The sequence below is a fragment of the Mercenaria mercenaria genome, chromosome 19 (assembly GCF_021730395.1).
Source record: "Mercenaria mercenaria strain notata chromosome 19, MADL_Memer_1, whole genome shotgun sequence".
NCBI lineage: Eukaryota > Metazoa > Mollusca > Bivalvia > Venerida > Veneridae > Mercenaria > Mercenaria mercenaria.
The window spans coordinates 15,961,912-15,980,696 of NC_069379.1; the positions used below are offsets into that span (position 1 = coordinate 15,961,912).

The 18,785-nt window shown below is 36.1% G+C and overlaps 2 protein-coding genes across 2 annotated transcripts in view; one reads left to right on the plus strand and one right to left on the minus strand.

The window, feature by feature from the left end:
• The window catches only part of LOC123542598 (uncharacterized), a 31,176-nt gene extending 28,608 nt beyond the window's left edge, over positions 1-2,568 (minus strand). The window contains exons 1-3 of the mRNA XM_045328524.2: positions 2,432-2,568; positions 1,540-1,625; positions 607-813 (exon numbers count right to left, since the gene is read on the minus strand). Coding sequence (XP_045184459.2) covers positions 607-813; positions 1,540-1,625; positions 2,432-2,448 — 310 coding nt within the window. The 5' untranslated portion in view covers positions 2,449-2,568. The remainder of the gene's footprint in view (positions 1-606; positions 814-1,539; positions 1,626-2,431) is intronic.
• A 1,645-nt stretch (positions 2,569-4,213) lies between these two features.
• LOC123542895 (uncharacterized) overlaps positions 4,214-18,785 on the plus strand; it is a 39,712-nt gene continuing 25,140 nt past the window's right edge. The window contains exons 1-4 of the mRNA XM_053530857.1: positions 4,214-4,353; positions 5,794-5,922; positions 6,502-6,714; positions 17,103-17,251. Coding sequence (XP_053386832.1) covers positions 5,805-5,922; positions 6,502-6,714; positions 17,103-17,251 — 480 coding nt within the window. The 5' untranslated portion in view covers positions 4,214-4,353; positions 5,794-5,804. The remainder of the gene's footprint in view (positions 4,354-5,793; positions 5,923-6,501; positions 6,715-17,102; positions 17,252-18,785) is intronic.

The following is an 18,785-nucleotide window of genomic DNA, read 5'->3' on the forward strand; positions in this document are numbered from 1 at the left end:
CTGCGAAAAAACTGTCGCCCTTATTTTTTGCCGGAATTTGCCTTAATCCGATGTAAGATGCACAATGTGGTAGTGGTCGGTAATTCTAAATATCTGCGTAAGTAGTTCAGGTTTGGTTCTGATTTTTCTTTCTTACTGATATATAAAATGATAAGCTACAACCTAGATATAAAAGTTTTCAACATAACACTTTGTATTACCGTATGTTGCTAGTATAAACTGAAACATAAAGAACTAAAAATATCAGATTTAACCAAGTTTCTTTTTTCTTTTTCTTTTTTAGTTTCGTTTTTCTTTCCTAAACATTTTCTCGTATATGCACAGTAAACTTTTTTCTTTCCATTTTCATGCATTTTTGTACGTCGCTAAAGCAACAAAATATCTTTTAATATCTTAACAACAGATAAACGTACATATTATCATGGAGTAACAAATAAAAACTGTGACCCCCCCCCCCCCCGCAAAAAAAAAAAAAAACTGAAAAATTTCTTTGATCCAAAGAATGAAGATTCTTTTATTGAATTTGTAACTTGGCTAGAGCTGTTTCAAACAGTCTTGATATATCAAACGAAAACATTCGATCTTGACAATTAAACCTGGACATACCGTTGTCTCTGTCGACGTGATAAAACTCGTTTGTGTCAAATCTGTACAGGTCCTCACTTTTATTGCCACCATTGTCGACGCGAGTAGCCACCTGGTTATGGACCTGGTCGTACCAGATATGGTACTCGGAAGTGTAGTTCCGGTTTTTAATATTGGCTTCCACGTGCACCTCGAACACGCTCGGCAAGCTTGGTGGTAACTGTGGATCTGGAACAAAATAAAGTGTTGCTTGTTTATACAATCGAACATCGCTCACTCGAACTCGGATAATTCGAATGCCAACTTTTGCTCAAACTCTTCGCCAGGTCCCGACAAAATCCTTATATAATGTATAAGTTTCAATTGCTCTAACTACCGATAACTCAAACAAATTTTGCCGTTCCCGTCGAGTTCGACTGTATCTCGATTATTTAGTCATAACAAAAATGACGACACGATACAATAACTGTATTACTTCAAATCTCAGCGTAAGTCTTCGTTATTGAATGATTTTCTAATAATGAGTACATCAGCAATAATTCATTTATCATTTGCAAGATTTACTCATGAAAATATTGCAACGTTTTGTAATTTTAGGTCGGCCAAAATGCACAGGTTAGTGCAATGAGAGTGGTCTAGGTAGGTTAAGGTAATGGACCCGTAATGACGTTCGGCAGTTTTCGTATGATTACGTTTTCCCCCGAATACGATTTCGGCATTTTCCGGTTGGTTGCTGATATGAACTACATTAGCAGACGGAGAAGGCCGGAAAAAGCAATACGAGGATACGTAAACGAACGAAAATTGTCGAATGTCATAACGAGGCAATTACCTTAACTGACCGTCATTACACTGGTAGAATACTGAGGGACAATATTGTGTTAAACGAAAATCTAAATGTTCAACAAACATGATCTAAGACTTAGATTTTCATACGGTCCCTTTTAATCTTACCGTTTGGTCCAGGAGTTTGTCCAACGCAGACAGATGGATCCGGTTGTCCAGCTATGTATGTTAGGCAGGTTGAGAGAAATAGTGCGCTGAAAAGAATATTTTGAAGAAACATATACATGTAGTAAAATTAATTCGCTTTTTTTCTACAGTATAAAAGCTTGCCCGTCTCACAGCAAGGACGTGTCCGGGTAAATTTTAGTTTCGCTACGGTCTCTGAAATCTGGAGAGCGGCCGACTCTTGTCTGCATCACCAAATACCTAACTGCGTTTTAGCTACACTTCTTGGTCATGGGGACGTATGTTAGTTGTTTAATTACACCAAAAGTCACATACCAAGATATCAAGATTCTTCACCACACTCAGATGCATGTAGTTATTATTTTATTATATCTTAATATAAAGCAGATGAAAGAATGAAAAAAAGAAACAAACTATGATATTTAAAAAAAAAAATGATATTAATAATTTAACTGGAAAAGGTAATATCAATGTTTTAGACTTATGGGCTATTTAAAGAGATGTAACAATGTAATGTTAACATTTACTGGCAGAAAACGTTATATATGTTTCATGTTTTAGACACATGCTTTTTTGAGAGGTGTAACATCATAACATTACATGGGTAACAATAAATTTTTATACATATAGGAAAATGGTTGGCGTAATGATAAAGTCTTCAGATGTGAAAGTTTGAAAGACATTTGGAGATACCACAGACCGTCACGATTTTATATGTAATGTTGTACTCTTCATAATATGTCCCATAACACATTCGATTACTTTTTAGTTCAAAGTTATGATTTTAATCTACGTATACATATTTCTTTTATCCAGGTTATTACTTGTCCCCTCACTGAAAGACAGTTATGAAAAAATAACAATAACTACTTACAATATTTTATCCTTCATTTTGTTTTCTCTATCAATGGCTTGAAATTCATTTAATTCTCAAATCAGTCTGTACCATACATGTCCATTCACAAATTGAGATATCGGTTACGTTATCTGAAAACCATCCTCTTCGGTTACTGTCTATCATTTGTCATAGCTTTATCCGTTTATTTAAAGCGGCATGCATACAGTTTGTTACAATTAAAGCGATATTTTCTATAAAAAAATGTTTAAAAATGTCTTTTATGAAATAATAATTGTTTATACCAAACTGGCCGGAAAAAGGTAAATATTCAATTGAATGTATTAATATGGTTGACTTTCCCTATTTTATATTACAAATACGAACTTTATTAATTCGTGGTAAACGGAATTTGACTTACAAGTAATTAAACATGCGGATTCAGGGAAAAAACACCTTAAATTTAATGTTCCGTGTCCCGAATGGCTTTAATTTTTATGTTCAACAGGAACATGAACTCTCCCCAGTAGAGAGTATACATAATGACATGGTAAGAAAAGCACATGAATTTATATGTCCAGAACCATAACGGGAGGTAATAAAAATAAATTTAATAATATTTTCTACTATGTGAATCGAATATTCAAATCTCCAACAAATGTGTGTGGAATACATTACCGAAAAAAAGCAAGTCTTTGAACTATTGTAACCCACATTATGAACAAAATCAGTATGTCCCTTTAATGTCAAATTCTTGTTTTAAATACTGTCTGATACTTGCTTTATGCAAACGCATATCTCTGACCCAATCCTTTTACAATTTACAAGTGAGCGGTCTAAATTGAATTTCCTTCATCTAAAATATGTTTTATCATAATGGAATTATCGGATTTCAGTTATAGAAAAGGGCTCTTAAGTGCCTAGCCTTTTACCTAACTGAAAATCATGTAGAAATATATATCGAATTTATAGTTCATCAGCACGAAGGTCACCTTTAAAAATTGAATTTGACTTCAGTTGGAATATTTTATCATGTTAGCCTGTACTAGGTGACATAAGAGGTGTTGCCGGTTTCGTTATGTCATGAAAGGATTTAGATAAGCCGAGTATGCTATCATTATTACTTGAGTACATTCTTCCAAATGAACTTTTTACAAATGCTAAAGAATGTATGGCTGCTACCCATATAAAACACACCTGAAACTTCTTTTTTCATTTGAGTTTGATTTTAAAGACAGTTTTGAGCTTGAATTAAGAATAAACCCGAACCAGCTGCCTGGTAAGAGCCGAAGTCATTTGAAGAGATTTGGCCGTGTCCTCGTCAACACTCGAACGCATGACTTCCGGTTTGTACGACGCTCGAACGCACGGTCTCCGGGTTGTTCGACGCTCGGGTTGTACGACGCTCGAACGCACGGCCTCCGGGTTGTACGACGCTCGCACGCACGGCCTCCGTGTTGTACGACGCTCGCACGCACGGCCTCCGTATTGAACGACGCTCGAACGCACGGCCACCGGGTTGTACGACGCTTGAACGCACGGCCTCCGGGTTGTAGAACGCTCAAACGCACGGCCTCCGGGTTGTACAATGCTAGAACGCACGGCCTCCGCCGGGGTTGTAGAACGCTCGAACGCACGACCTCCGGGATGTACAGCTGACACTTATACCACGGGTTGTACGACGCTCGAACGCACGGCCTCCGGGTTGTAGAACGCTCGAACGCACGACCTCCGGGATGTACAGCTGACACTTATACCACTATACGCTCCTGTTATGTTTAACAACTACGCACTTGAAATATCATAAGTGTTCCTAATATTTAATAAACAAAGTCAGCCTCTCCCATGTGTAAACGTTTAAAATTGACCTTTAGTTTTATTTTTATCAATTGGTCATATCTTGTGATAATACAAGGTAGCTTTTGGGGATACTAACGTGCTTTTCTTTACTAGAGGATCTTGTAAGTCGTTCACAGTTTATTTTGATAATTTTTCATTCATTTACCACTTTGATGATTTTCGTGAGAATTTATGTAGATCTTAATAGGAAAAAATATTGATTATTCGTAAAGATTGCTTGTTTTAATATATTTTTACTTGCTTGTCATTAAGTTTGAAAATAACTGAGGTATCTAAGGTTCAATGGTGATTTTCGATACCTTTTTGATGACTGAGGAAGGCGACCGATATTTCAGCAAATACTTAAGGGTACCTAGGCTAAACGAATGAATGATGTGGTAAATCGGTCATTATCAACTGTCCGTAGTGTAGTAACGTTGTCCCTAAATATCAATTTGAGAGTGAGTCAAAATGAAATCACGACACCTACATTAAGTATGGCACATTCGCAATTTCAAAACGGAAAGAATAGTGTTTGTTATATATGTGTCAGTGTCTACAGATGACTTGCATTTCCGTGCATGATTTTGGAAGCAAGCAAGAATATCAGTATGGTTCTAAAATTACTGAAATTCATATCACAGAAAGAAGATTTTGTTTTTGAATTTCTGCATAACCTGCAACTAAATGTAAGAACATATCATATGAACATTTTTCATGCACAAATATTGCGGGTATAGTATTATGAACAGACAGTCCGTGGAATATTAGGAATTGGCTAAATGGTTTGATCACATAAACGAGCCCAACGCAAAAGTAAGATCGACATTATGTCCGGGCATGATCGTTCAATACAGGAATGTAATAAGGAGCCGCCATAACCTAGTGACCTACTTTACCCCCCCCCCCCCCCCCCCCCTGCCCCCACCTGCCCCACCCACATACAAACTTCGTGAAACTTATTTTTATTAAATGCAGGAACAATACAGTTACACTACAAGATGACTGGGGACAATTTAGGTCTTTGCTGAATTAAGTTAAAGGACCCTTAATGACAATTTCCGTTCAATTACGTTTTTTTTCCGTATGATTTCGGCATTTTCCGACTGTCAGAGAAACTATTACTCGTATGAGCTATATTTACGACCGAAGAATGTCGAAGTAACACACGAGTATACGAAACCGCACGGAAATAGCCGAATGCCATTACGGCTCCACTTCCTTAATATTTGTCTTAAATAGTTGTAGTTTAAATCATCATCATCATTATTATTATCATTACTATTATGATTATTATTATTATTATTATTATCAGTTGGGCCATTACTGTTACAAATCATATTCTTCATAACCCTGTCAAGAAAAAAAAATAAATTATTTGAGTTTTGAACATTTTAGCAATGTATGTGGCCAAAATACAGGCTTGCAACAAAAACATGTTTTCAAAATTTTTCACGACTTGGGGTTTGCAAAACAAAAATGGTCAAATTATAACGGTGTAATAAACGTAGAAGAGTGTGAGGATTTGTCTGCCAATTTTATAACGCTTCTTTTTTCCACAGATTTTGTCGACATGTACATGTACTTGGTACAGATTATAGCTCTGGCGGTTATGATCATAGGAACAGCTTCACAGACACCTCATGGAAAAGATACTTCTATTTGTACGACGATTCAACCTTCATCTTTTAGTAAGTTCGCAATTTTGCAGCTTTATTTGACAGTTCATTTTCTTTTTCATTCATGGAAATGAAATAAGTTTCAGAAAATCTTAAACAACATGCTTTGAAATGATCAGATCAAGACTTAAGTATTATACTCGGTGTTTAATGTTATATGATTTATACAACGTTAATTCTTTAATTTGTTTATGTTCTGTTTTTTAATTATGGGTATTGTTAATAAGTATCGAGGAAATAAAGTATGATTTATGTATTATAACCGCAATGACAGTCGGCAATTTCCGTACATTTACGTACTCTCCGAATGCGATTTCGGCATTTTCCGGTTGTAATGAAAAATAATTTTCTGTTATGTCCGAAGGATCCCGAAATCATATACGGAAGGATACGTAATGGCACGGAAATTACCGAATGTCATTATGAGTCCATTATCTTAAAAAAAAAACTGTTAGAGCTAGCATTATTCGTCGTATGGTTATGTGTCTAAAAAGGTGAGATTTTTGGGGTGGGGGGGGGGGGGGGGGGGGGGGGGAGGGCATGTTTGCAAAGTTTCAAGAGACATGCACGATTTCTCATTTTCCATTCTAGCTCCAGCAGTACAAAAGCCAAATATAACAAATCAGTTTCAATGTCGAGTGGAGATAGTTCTTAGAAATAAGAATAAAACAGGACAAATGCACGAATACTTCGATGACGTGAACAACCGTGGGTACATACATCAGACAGACATGGATGTAAGGTTCGATGCCTGGTATGATTACGGCACCAATGAGTTTATTGGATATTACCCTGATGCCCCAGGTATATAAAGGCTAGTAAACTTCTTTATTGGACACTTCCCTGATGCACCAGGTATGCAAATGCTAGTACACCTCTTTATTGGATACTTTCCTGATGCACCAGGTATATAAATGCTATTACACCTCTTTATTGGATACTTCCCTGATACACCAGGTATATAAATGCTAGTACACCTCTTTATTGGATACTTCCCTGATGCCCCAGGTATATAAATGCTAGTGCACCTCTTTATTGGATACACCCTTGATGCCACAGGTATATAGATGCTAGTACACCTCTTTATTGGATACTTCTTTGATGCCCCAAGTATATAAATGCTAGTGCAACTCTTTATTGGATACTTCCTTGAAGCCACAGATATATAAATGCTAGTATATCTTTTTATTGGATACTTCTTTGATACCCCAGATATATGAATGCCCCATATATATAAATGCTAGAACACCTCTTTATTGGATACTTCCTTGATACACCAGGTATATAAATGCTAGAACACCTCTTTATTGGATACTTCCCTGATGCACCAGGTATATAAATGCTATTACACCTCTTTATTGGATACTTCCCTGATACACCAGGTATATAAATGCTAGTACATCTCTTTATTGGATACTTCCCTGATGCCCCAGGTATATAAATGCTAGTACACCTCTTTATTGGATACTTCCCTGATGCCACAGGTATATAAATGCTAGTACATCTCTATATTGGATACTTCCCTGATGCCACAGGTATATAAATACTAGTACACATCTTTATTGGATTCTTCCCTGATGCCCCGGGTATATAAATGCTAGTACACTTCTTTACTGGATACTTCCCTGATGCCACAGGTATATAAATACTAGTACACATCTTTATTGGATTCTTCCCTGATGCCCCGGGTATATAAATGCTAGTACACTTCTTTACTGGATACTTCCCTGATGCCACAGGTATATAAATACTAGTACACATCTTTATTGGATACTTCCGTGATGTCCCAGGTATATAAATGCTAGTACATCTCCTAATTGGAAACGTCTTTGATGCCCCAGGCATATAAATGATAGTACACCTCTTTATTGGAAACGTCTTTGATGCCCCAGGTATATAAATGCTAGTACACTTCTTTATTGGATTCTTCCCTGATGCCCCGGGTATATAAATGCTAGTACACCTCTATATTGCATACTTCCCTGATGCCACAGGCATATAAATGCTAGTACACATCTTTATTGGATACTTCCGTGATGCCCCAGGTATATAAATGCTAGTACATCTCTTTATTGGAAACGTCTTTGATGCCCCAGGTATATAAATGCTAGTACACTTCTTTATTGGATTCTTCCCAGATGCCCCGGGTATATAAATGCTAGTACACTTCTTTATTGGACACTTCCCTGATGGCCCAGGTATATAAATGCTTGTACACTTCTTTATTGGATACTTCCCTGATGGCCCAGGTATATAAATACTTGTACACTTCTTTATTGGATACTTCCCTGATGCCACAGGTATATAAAATGCTAGTACATCTCTTTATTGGAAACGTCTTTGATGCCCCAGGCATATAAATGATAGTACACTTCTTTATTGGATACGTCTTTGATGCCCCAGGCATATAAGTGCTAGCACACCTTTTTATTGGATACCTCGCTGATTCACCAGATATATAAATGCGAGATATATTTGGATTTTGGACGAATACACAGCTGGGAAAACTATATTGGACGAGCCGCTAGGCGAGTCCAGTATGGTTTTCCCAGCTATGCACGAGTCCAAATATAGCTCGTATTGTTCAGTTCAGTGTTAAATAGCCTTTTTATTCTATTTTTATTTTTGTAGTTAAAATTAAAAATGATTCATTTCTGCCTTCCTCATTTCAATTAAGACGCATAATCTTACTCTGTGACTACATAGAGCGCCTACCTTAAACGATTTACATTCGGAACATTTTCACGCGTTTCGGGCTTTGTTTGTATGTTTAACATGGGACTTTTCGAACCATCCAAATACGGAAAATACAGGGATTTTTTTTTTGTACGCACGTCCAATAAGGTAATATATTGTACGGTCACGTGTTGCCAGTGAAAACAACGATTGGATAGATAAAATAGATATAGAATAAACCATTTTATTGGATACTTCTTTGATGCCCTAGGTGTGTAAATGCTAGTACACCTCTTTATTTGACATTTCTTTGATGCCACAGGTATATAAATGCTAGTACACCTCTTTATTTGACATTTCTTTGATGCACCAGGTATATAAATGCTAGTACACCTCTTTATTGGATACTTCCCTGATGCCACGGGTATATAAATGCTAGTACACCTCTTTATTGGATACTTCTTTGATGCCCCAGGTAAATAAATGCTAGTATACCTCTATATTGGATACTTCCCTGATCCCAAAGGTATATAAATGCTAGTCACTCTTTATTGGATACTTCTTTGATGCCCCGGGTATATAAATGCTAGTACACCTCTATATTGGATACTTCCCTGATGCCACAGGTATATAAATGCTAGTACACATCTTTATTGGAAACGTCTTTGATGCCCGAGGTATATAAATGCTAGTACACCTCTTTATTGGATACTTCGTTGATACCCCAGGTATATAAATGCTAGTATATCTCTATATTGGATACTTCCCTGATGCCACGGGTATATAAATGCTAGTACACCTCTTTATTGGATACTTCTTTGATGCCACAGGTATATAAATGCTAGTACACCTCTTTATTGAATACTTCTTTGATGCCACAGGTATATAAATGCTAGTACACCTCTTTATTGGATACTTCCATGATGCCACAGGTATATAAATGCTAGTACACCTCTTTATTGGATACTTCTTTGATGCCACGGGTATATAAATGCTAGTACACCTCTTTATTGGATACTTCCATGATGCCACGGGTATATAAATGCTAGTACACCTCTTTATTGGATACTTCCCTGATGCCCCGGGTATATAAATGCTAGTACACCTCTTTATTGGATACTTCCCTGATGCCCCGGGTATATAAATGCTAGTACACCTCTTTATTGGATACTTCTTTGATGCCCCGGGTATATAAATGCTAATACACCTCTTTATTGGATACTTCCATGATGCCACAGGTATATAAATGCTAGTACACCTCTTTATTGGATACTTCTTTGATGCCACAGGTATATAAATGCTAGTACACCTCTTTATTGGATACTTCCATGATGCCACGGGTATATAAATGCTAGTACACCTCTTTATTGGATACTTCTTTGATGCCCCGGGTATATAAATGCTAGTACACCTCTTTATTGGATACTTCTTTGATGCCCCGGGTATATAAATGCTGGTACACCTCTTTATTGGATACTTCCATGATGCCACAGGTATATAAATGCTAGTACACCTCTTTATTGGATACTTCCCTGATGCCACAGGTATATAAATGCTAGTACACCTCTTTATTGGATACTTCCCTGATGCCCCGGGTATATAAATGCTAATACACCTCTTTATTGGATACTTCCATGATGCCACAGGTATATAAATGCTAGTACACCTCTTTATTGGATACTTCTTTGATGCCACAGGTATATAAATGCTAGTACACCTCTTTATTGGATACTTCCATGATGCCACGGGTATATAAATGCTAGTACACCTCTTTATTGGATACTTCTTTGATGCCCCGGGTATATAAATGCTAGTACACCTCTTTATTGGATACTTCTTTGATGCCCCGGGTATATAAATGCTGGTACACCTCTTTATTGGATACTTCTTTGATGCCACAGGTATATAAATGCTAGTACACCTCTTTATTGAATACTTCTTTGATGCCACAGGTATATAAATGCTAGTACACCTCTTTATTGGATACTTCTTTGATGCCACAGGTATATAAATGCTAGTACACCTCTTTATTGGATACTTCCCTGATGCCACAGGTATATAAATGCTAGTACACCTCTTTATTGGATACTTCCATGATGCCACAGGTATATAAATGCTAGTACACCTCTTTATTGGATACTTCTTTGATGCCCCAGGTATATAAATGCTAGTACACCTCTTTATTGAATACTTCTTTGATGCCACAGGTATATAAATGCTAGTACACCTCTTTATTGGATACTTCTTTGATGCCACAGGTATATAAATGCTAGTACACCTCTTTATTGGATACTTCCATGATGCCACGGGTATATAAATGCTAGTACACCTCTTTATTGGATACTTCCATGATGCCACGGGTATATAAATGCTAGTACACCTCTTTATTGAATACTTATTTGATGCCACAGGTATATAAATGCTAGTACACCTCTTTATTGGATACTTCTTTGATGCCACAGGTATATAAATGCTAGTACACCTCTTTATTGGATACTTCTTTGATCCCACAGGTATATAAATGCTAGTACACCTCTTTATTGAATACTTCTTTGATGCCACAGGTATATTAATGCTAGTACACCTCTTTATTGAAAACGTCTTTGATGCCACGGGTATATAAATGCTAGTACACCTCTTTATTGGATACTTCCATGATGCCACGGGTATATAAATGCTAGTACACCTCTTTATTGGATACTTCTTTGATGCCACAGGTATATAAATGCTAGTACACCTCTTTATTGAATACTTCTTTGATGCCACAGGTATATAAATGCTAGTACACCTCTTTATTGAATACTTCTTTGATGCCACAGGTATATTAATGCTAGTACACCTCTTTATTGGAAACGTCTTTGATGCCACGGGTATATAAATGCTAGTACACCTCTTTATTGGATACTTCCATGATGCCACGGGTATATAAATGCTAGTACACCTCTTTATTGGATACTTCTTTGATGCCACAGGTATATAAATGCTGGTACAACTCTTTATTGAATACTTCTTTGATGCCACATGTATATAAATGCTAGTACACCTCTTTATTGGATACTTCTTTGATGCCACAGGTATATAAATGCTAGTACAACTCTTTATTGAATACTTCTTTGATGCCACAGGTATATAAATGCTAGTACACCTCTTTATTGGATACTTCCATGATGCCAAGGGTATATAAATGCTAGTACACCTCTTTATTGGATACTTCTTTGATGCCACAGGTATATAAATGCTGGTACAACTCTTTATTGAATACTTCTTTGATGCCACAGGTATATAAATGCTAGTACACCTCTTTATTGGATTCTTCCATGATGCCACAGGTATATAAATGCTAGTACACCTCTTTATTGGATACTTTCATGATGCCACAGGTATATAAATGCTAGTACACCTCTTTATTGGATACTTCTTTGATGCCACGGGTATATAAATGCTAGTACACCTCTTTATTGGATACTTCCATGATGCCACAGGTATATAAATGCTAGTACACCTCTTTATTGGATACTTCCATGATGCCACGGGTATATAAATGCTAGTACACCTCTTTATTGGATACTTCCATGATGCCACGGGTATATAAATGCTAGTACACCTCTTTATTGGATACTTCTTTGATGCCACAGGTATATAAATGCTAGTACACCTCTTTATTGGATACTTCCATGATGCCACAGGTATATAAATGCTAGTACACCTCTTTATTGGATACTTCTTTGATGCCACAGGTATATAAATGCTGGTACACCTCTTTATTGGATACTTCTTTGATGCCACAGGTATATAAATGCTGGTACAACTCTTTATTGAATACTTCTTTGGTGCCACAGGTATATAAATGCTAGTACACCTCTTTATTGGATACTTCCCTGATGCCCCGGGTATATAAATGCTAATACACCTCTTTATTGGATACTTCTTTGATGCCCCGGGTATATAAATGCTGGTACAACTCTTTATTGAATATTTCTTTGATGCCACAGGTATATAAATGCTAGTACACCTCTTTATTGGATACTTCTTTGATGCCACAGGTATATAAATGCTGGTACAACTCTTTATTGAATACTTCTTTGATGCCACAGGTATATAAATGCTAGTACACCTCTTTATTGGATACTTCTTTGATGCCCCGGGTATATAAATGCTAGTACACCTCTTTATTGGATACTTCCCTGATGCACCAGGTATATAAATGCTGGTACAACTCTTTATTGAATACTTCTTTGATGCCACAGGTATATAAATGCTAGTACACCTCTTTATTGGATACTTCTTTGATGCCACAGGTATATAAATGCTGGTACAACTCTTTATTGAATACTTCTTTGATGCCACAGGTATATAAATGCTAGTACACCTCTTTATTGGATACTTCCATGATGCCACGGGTATATAAATGCTAGTACACCTCTTTATTGGATACTTCTTTGATGCCACAGGTATATAAATGCTGGTACAACTCTTTATTGAATACTTCTTTGATGCCACAGGTATATAAATGCTAGTACACCTCTTTATTGGATACTTCCATGATGCCACGGGTATATAAATGCTAGTACACCTCTTTATTGGATACTTCCCTGATGCCACGGGTATATAAATGCTAGTACACCTCTTTATTGGATACTTCTTTGATGCCACAGGTATATAAATGCTAGTACACCTCTTCATGTGATACTTCTTTGATTCCACAGGTATATTAATGCTAGTACACCTCTTTATTGGATACTTCTTTGATGCCACAGGTATATAAATGCTAGTACACCTCTTCATGTGATACTTCTTTGATTCCACAGGTATATTAATGCTAGTACACCTCTTTATTGGATACTTCTTTGATTCCACAGGTATATTAATGCTAGTACACCTCTTTATTGGAAACGTCTTTGATGCCACAGGTATATAAATGCTGGTACACCTCTTTATTGAATACTTCTTTGATGCCACAGGTATATAAATGCTAGTACACCTCTTTATTGGATACTTCTTTGATTCCACAGGTATATTAATGCTAGTACACCTCTTTATTGGAAACGTCTTTGATGCCACAGGTATATAAATGCTAGTACACCTCTTTATTGGATACTTCTTTGATGCCACAGGTATATAAATGCTAGTACACCTGTTTATTGGATACTTTTTTGATGCCACAGGTATATACATGCAAGTACACCTTTATGTTGGATACTTCCCTGATGCCACAGGTATGTAAATGCTAGTACACCTCTTTATTGGTTACTTCTTCGATTCCACAGGTATATAAATGCTAGTACACCTCTTTATTGGACATTTCTTTGATGCCACAGGTATATAAATACTAGTACACCTCTTTATTGGACATTTCTTTGATGCCACAGGTATATAAATGCTAATACATCTCTATATTGGATACTTCCATGATGCCCCGGGTATATAAATGCTAGTACACCTCTATATTGCATACTTCCCTGATGCCACAGGCATATAAATACTAGTACACCTCTTTATTGCATACTTCCCTGATGCCACAGGTATATAAATGCAAGTAAACCTCTTTAAAGTTTTGAAAATATAGATGGTGACATTACAATTAACCATTTTGTCAACCTTATTAAAAGAAAATGTCGTTGATGGTCGCAACTTCCACATTAATTATAAAAAGGACAATGTTTCAAGAGACCATCTAAAAACAATCAATTCTGGTCATTAATAAATTTGGAATTATATAGTCAATACTAGACTTTAGATCGACACATTGTAGTTATTAACTCAAAATTTCGAGACATGTGACTCGAAATAACTCGAAATTTTAATAACAAACTCGAAATTTCAAGATACGTAACTCGAAATTTCAAGATATCAAATAGAAATTTCGAGTAAGAAACTCGAAATTTCGAGTTAATAAATAACATACACCTGGCGCTAATGCTCTTCCGTAGTTTTGAGAGCATGTATTCCTAAATTAGCGAAATAATTCTCTTATTTTGAAATTGTACAATACCATACTAGTATTTATTACTTGAAAAGTAAAGTTGTGGAAGCACTAATGCGATATCGAGTCACATAACAATATTACATCTGTTGAATATCTGTCATTCGTTCTAGAAATAATGAAACAAAATCTCGTAATTAATAATGTTTTCAAAGTTATTCTCGTTTTTTTACTCCAGTGCAATCTGGTTTCATTCCAGGTGACTCAACAGTCAACCAACTTGTTTTCATATATGACACTCTCTGCAAAGCCCTCGATAACGGTCTTGAGGTACGTGTGGTGTTCTTCGATATCAGCAAAGCCTTTGACAAAGTCTGGCACAGAGGACTACTTTGTAAACTTAAACATGCTGGAATTACAGGTCCTCTCCTTAATTGGTTTGAAAATTATCTTTCTAACAGACGTCAACGAGTTGTCCTTCCTGGAGTTAAATCAAACTGGGCTTATGTAAAAGCTGGCGTTCCCCAAGGATCAATCCTTGGTCCCTTACTATTCCTTATCTTCATAAATGATATTGTTGATGAAATAAGATCATGTGTTAACCTTTTTGCTGACGACACAAGTCTCTACGTTATAGTTGAACAACCAGATACAGCGGCAGGTCTTCTTCAGTCTGACATTCAAACAATATCTTCGTGGGCAGATAAATGGCTCGTCAAATTTAATCCTTCCAAATCCGAAACGGTGTTGGTATCAAGAAAACGAAATGGTCAACCACACCCTCCTCTTCAAATGTATAATCAATACATACCCGAAGTAACTGTCCACAAACATCTTGGTGTATTCTTGTCAAGTGATTGCTCCTGGCATCCTCAAATCAACTACATCTTAGAAAAACAGTGGAAGAGGGTTAACATTATGCGCAAATTGAAATTCTCGCTTGATCGCAGATCCCTTGAAATTGTATATCTCTCTTTCATAAGACCTTTACTTGAATATGCTGATGTGGTGTGGAGCAATTGTACAAAATATGAACTGGACCAACTTGATAAAATTCAAAATGAATGTGCACGCATTGCATCTGGTGTGACTAAGCTCATCTCAATAGAAAATCTACAAAGAGAAATACATTGGGAAACTCTCTCAGAAAGACGCTATAAACATAGACTCATCTTGTTCTTTAAAATGAAGTCGAATTTGACCCCCACATATCTGTCTTCTCTCGTTCCTGACTCAGGTGACACACGCTACAATTTAAGAAACTCAGACAACATCCACGGTATACCCGCAAGAACAACACTTTATTTCAATTCATTTTTGCCTTCAACTATACGTGATTGGAACCTGCTTAACCCTGATACTCGCAACTCCCAAACACTGTCTTCATTTAAACGAAACTTAAACTTAAACAAGCGACGTACACCACTGTACTATTACGCTGGGGACAGGAAGTCTCAGGTTCTCCATACACGTCTCCGTACTAAATGCAGTGCACTGAATTATCACTTGTTCCTTAGAAATATTTCTCCTACTCCATTATGCCAATGTGGCAATATTGAAACTAATCATCACTTTTTCTTTGAATGTACACTTTACAATGATTGCCGGAACGATTTTCTTAATAATCTGCGGAATTTTGATATTGACTTGGATACTGTTCTTTTTGGTAACCCATCCCTTTCTGAGCAGGATAACATGACTATATTCTTCTACGTACAGTCCTTCATATCGGACAGCAAGAGATTCTTATAAGACAAATGACCCTTTTCTTTAAGACAGACTTCAACACTTCTATCTTTATATTTATAGTAAGACTATAACGCAATAGATATCATTTCATTATTATTACTTCACTTTATAACAACTCTATCTTCTTTTACTAACCCTTTTTCGTCTTTATTTTTCTTTAACAAAAATACTGAACTGACAATCTTTGTACATTTGTTTTCAGATAACATAACGACAACATTTTTTTTTCTTTCAAGTCCCATTTTAGCTACAAATTTATAGTATGTCTACAAGTTAATTGTCCGCGAAGGAGAAGAATTCTATAAGACTAGTCTTCCATTCTTATCCTTTCCTAAGTTACAATATTCACTGTATGACTATGTATCAATGTATATGTTAACTATTTGGGAATAAATATGTTTAAACTAAACTAAAGTTATTGAGTGGAAACCGTTTTCAATGACAAGAACCCTGTGATCATGACCAGTCCAAAAAGTAGGTAGTCGTCTACCTATTCTCATAATTGTGACATCTTTTCTTATTAATTCCAGATCTTTTCTCGTTACTACGATATGATTGTCAGTAGATGACCTCACGTGTTTTTGTTTATAGGTTATTAACTTTGTATGTGGATATATGCATGAGTTCTGCAGCGGTAATATTGCGCGACTTTAGGAGCGCAATATTATCCGCGGAAGAACGAATAAGTGTAAGGTCAGTTGGACACTGAAGAAGTTCCAGCTCAATAACGGTAATACCATTTGACTCGAACCTTCCTCATTATCAATATAAGGGAAGAAACATGGGCATCTTTTATTTTGCAGATCTAATTTTGGTTTTGTTTTTCTTTTAATTTATTCGGTAGCTTCAATGCCTGGCCGGTGTTTTGTTCAAGACCTGAGTACATCTAGTCAGCGACTTCTCTTTGGCTATAGCAAAACTGGTCCGGGAGGTACAGGGCATATCTTCTCTGCTGCCAAAGCTCTACGTTTTAGTGGTCAAGGGATTAATGAGGTAAGAAATCTTTATCGATGTTTCTCATTACATCCGGAGCCTGGAGCAGTCGTTCTGCGCATGTCACGAAAATCATTATCATCGGCGCGCACGGCAAAATATACGCAAACTTGCATGTCCTCACGCATTTGGTGTATAATATGTAAAATACACTGACTAAAGGTTAGAGTTAGGATTACTATGGTTACAAAATATATATATGTAAGATACTTTCTTTTCAAATTGCTTGAATCCGTACTGTAATATATCATAGGCGCACCCACTGGCACCAGACCAGAAAGAAAATGCCTCCGTACGTGTTATACCCTACGCCTAGGTATTCTATAAGAATCCTAGGAGTAGGGTATAACACATACGAAGCATTACCAACTTTTAGTAACATCTCTAAACCGATAAAGCGGGGCAGATCTACCTATCATAAAAATCAATAAAACCAATAATCCAATATCATCGCTACCGGACGCATTCGTTGATTTCCGTACTAATCGTTGTTGTTGTAGTAACACGGTGGCAAAAATCGATAATTAACAGCTTTGGTCATTATCTGATGCATTTACAGGCGGGCGGTTTTCTATATGATATACCTGAATGAAGTTTTAATAATTATTAAAGTGAAAATCGGAACAAATCGAGAAATTATATAATACTTTATTAATTGTCAAATAAAAGTAATATTTAAGAATATGAATATGTTATCTGAAATATTTAGAAATCGTTACATTTTATACATCGAACACATAGATTTACTTTCTTTTTAATACATGAAACATCATGCTAACATATATCTATTTACAGAAAAGAAATATTTATGCACAGGAAACTGTCTGTAAATAAAATAAATATTCATGAATATGAACATGTTATCTAAAATATTTAAAAAGCGTATATACTTCCTCTATACGCGCTTTCTTTCACATATTATGAACATTAGAGTATGAGCTTTTGTTTCTAAAATATTTTCAAAATTCTAAATCACTAACGCTTTTCGATTTTTATCGTAAAAGGTAGTAAAACAGCAAATTCTCATGTATTTCCGTAACATAAAGTTTGTCAGTAATTAAGTTTTGAAGCCTTCATAAGAAATGTAGCTTTTTTTTCAAGATATCTAAAAAGTATGTTTGTTGTCGAGCGATTTGGAGACCAGTCGCTTTAAAGAAAAAGAAATATAGAAATAAAACTTATACCTTTAAAAGGAAATACTTAACCCTTACCATTCTGGACACGATTTGTTCTTCCTTTGCGATCGGTGTAGATCATGATCAGTCTGCACGGATGTGCAGACTGATCATCATCTGCACTGTCTGCCATTCAGCCAGTAACTTTTTGGTATGCACCCTTTTCATAGTAATGTCCAAATTGAAAGATTGACAAGTTTATTATTGTAATTTAGCATGGTAAGGATTAAGCTTCTTATATCGTGCCTAAATAGAAATATCATATTTGCGTGACTTGAATAGGTACTGCTGACAAATACTACTACCATAGTATACTTTAACTATAAATATATCGTTACAGGAAAAAATCAACATTAAAT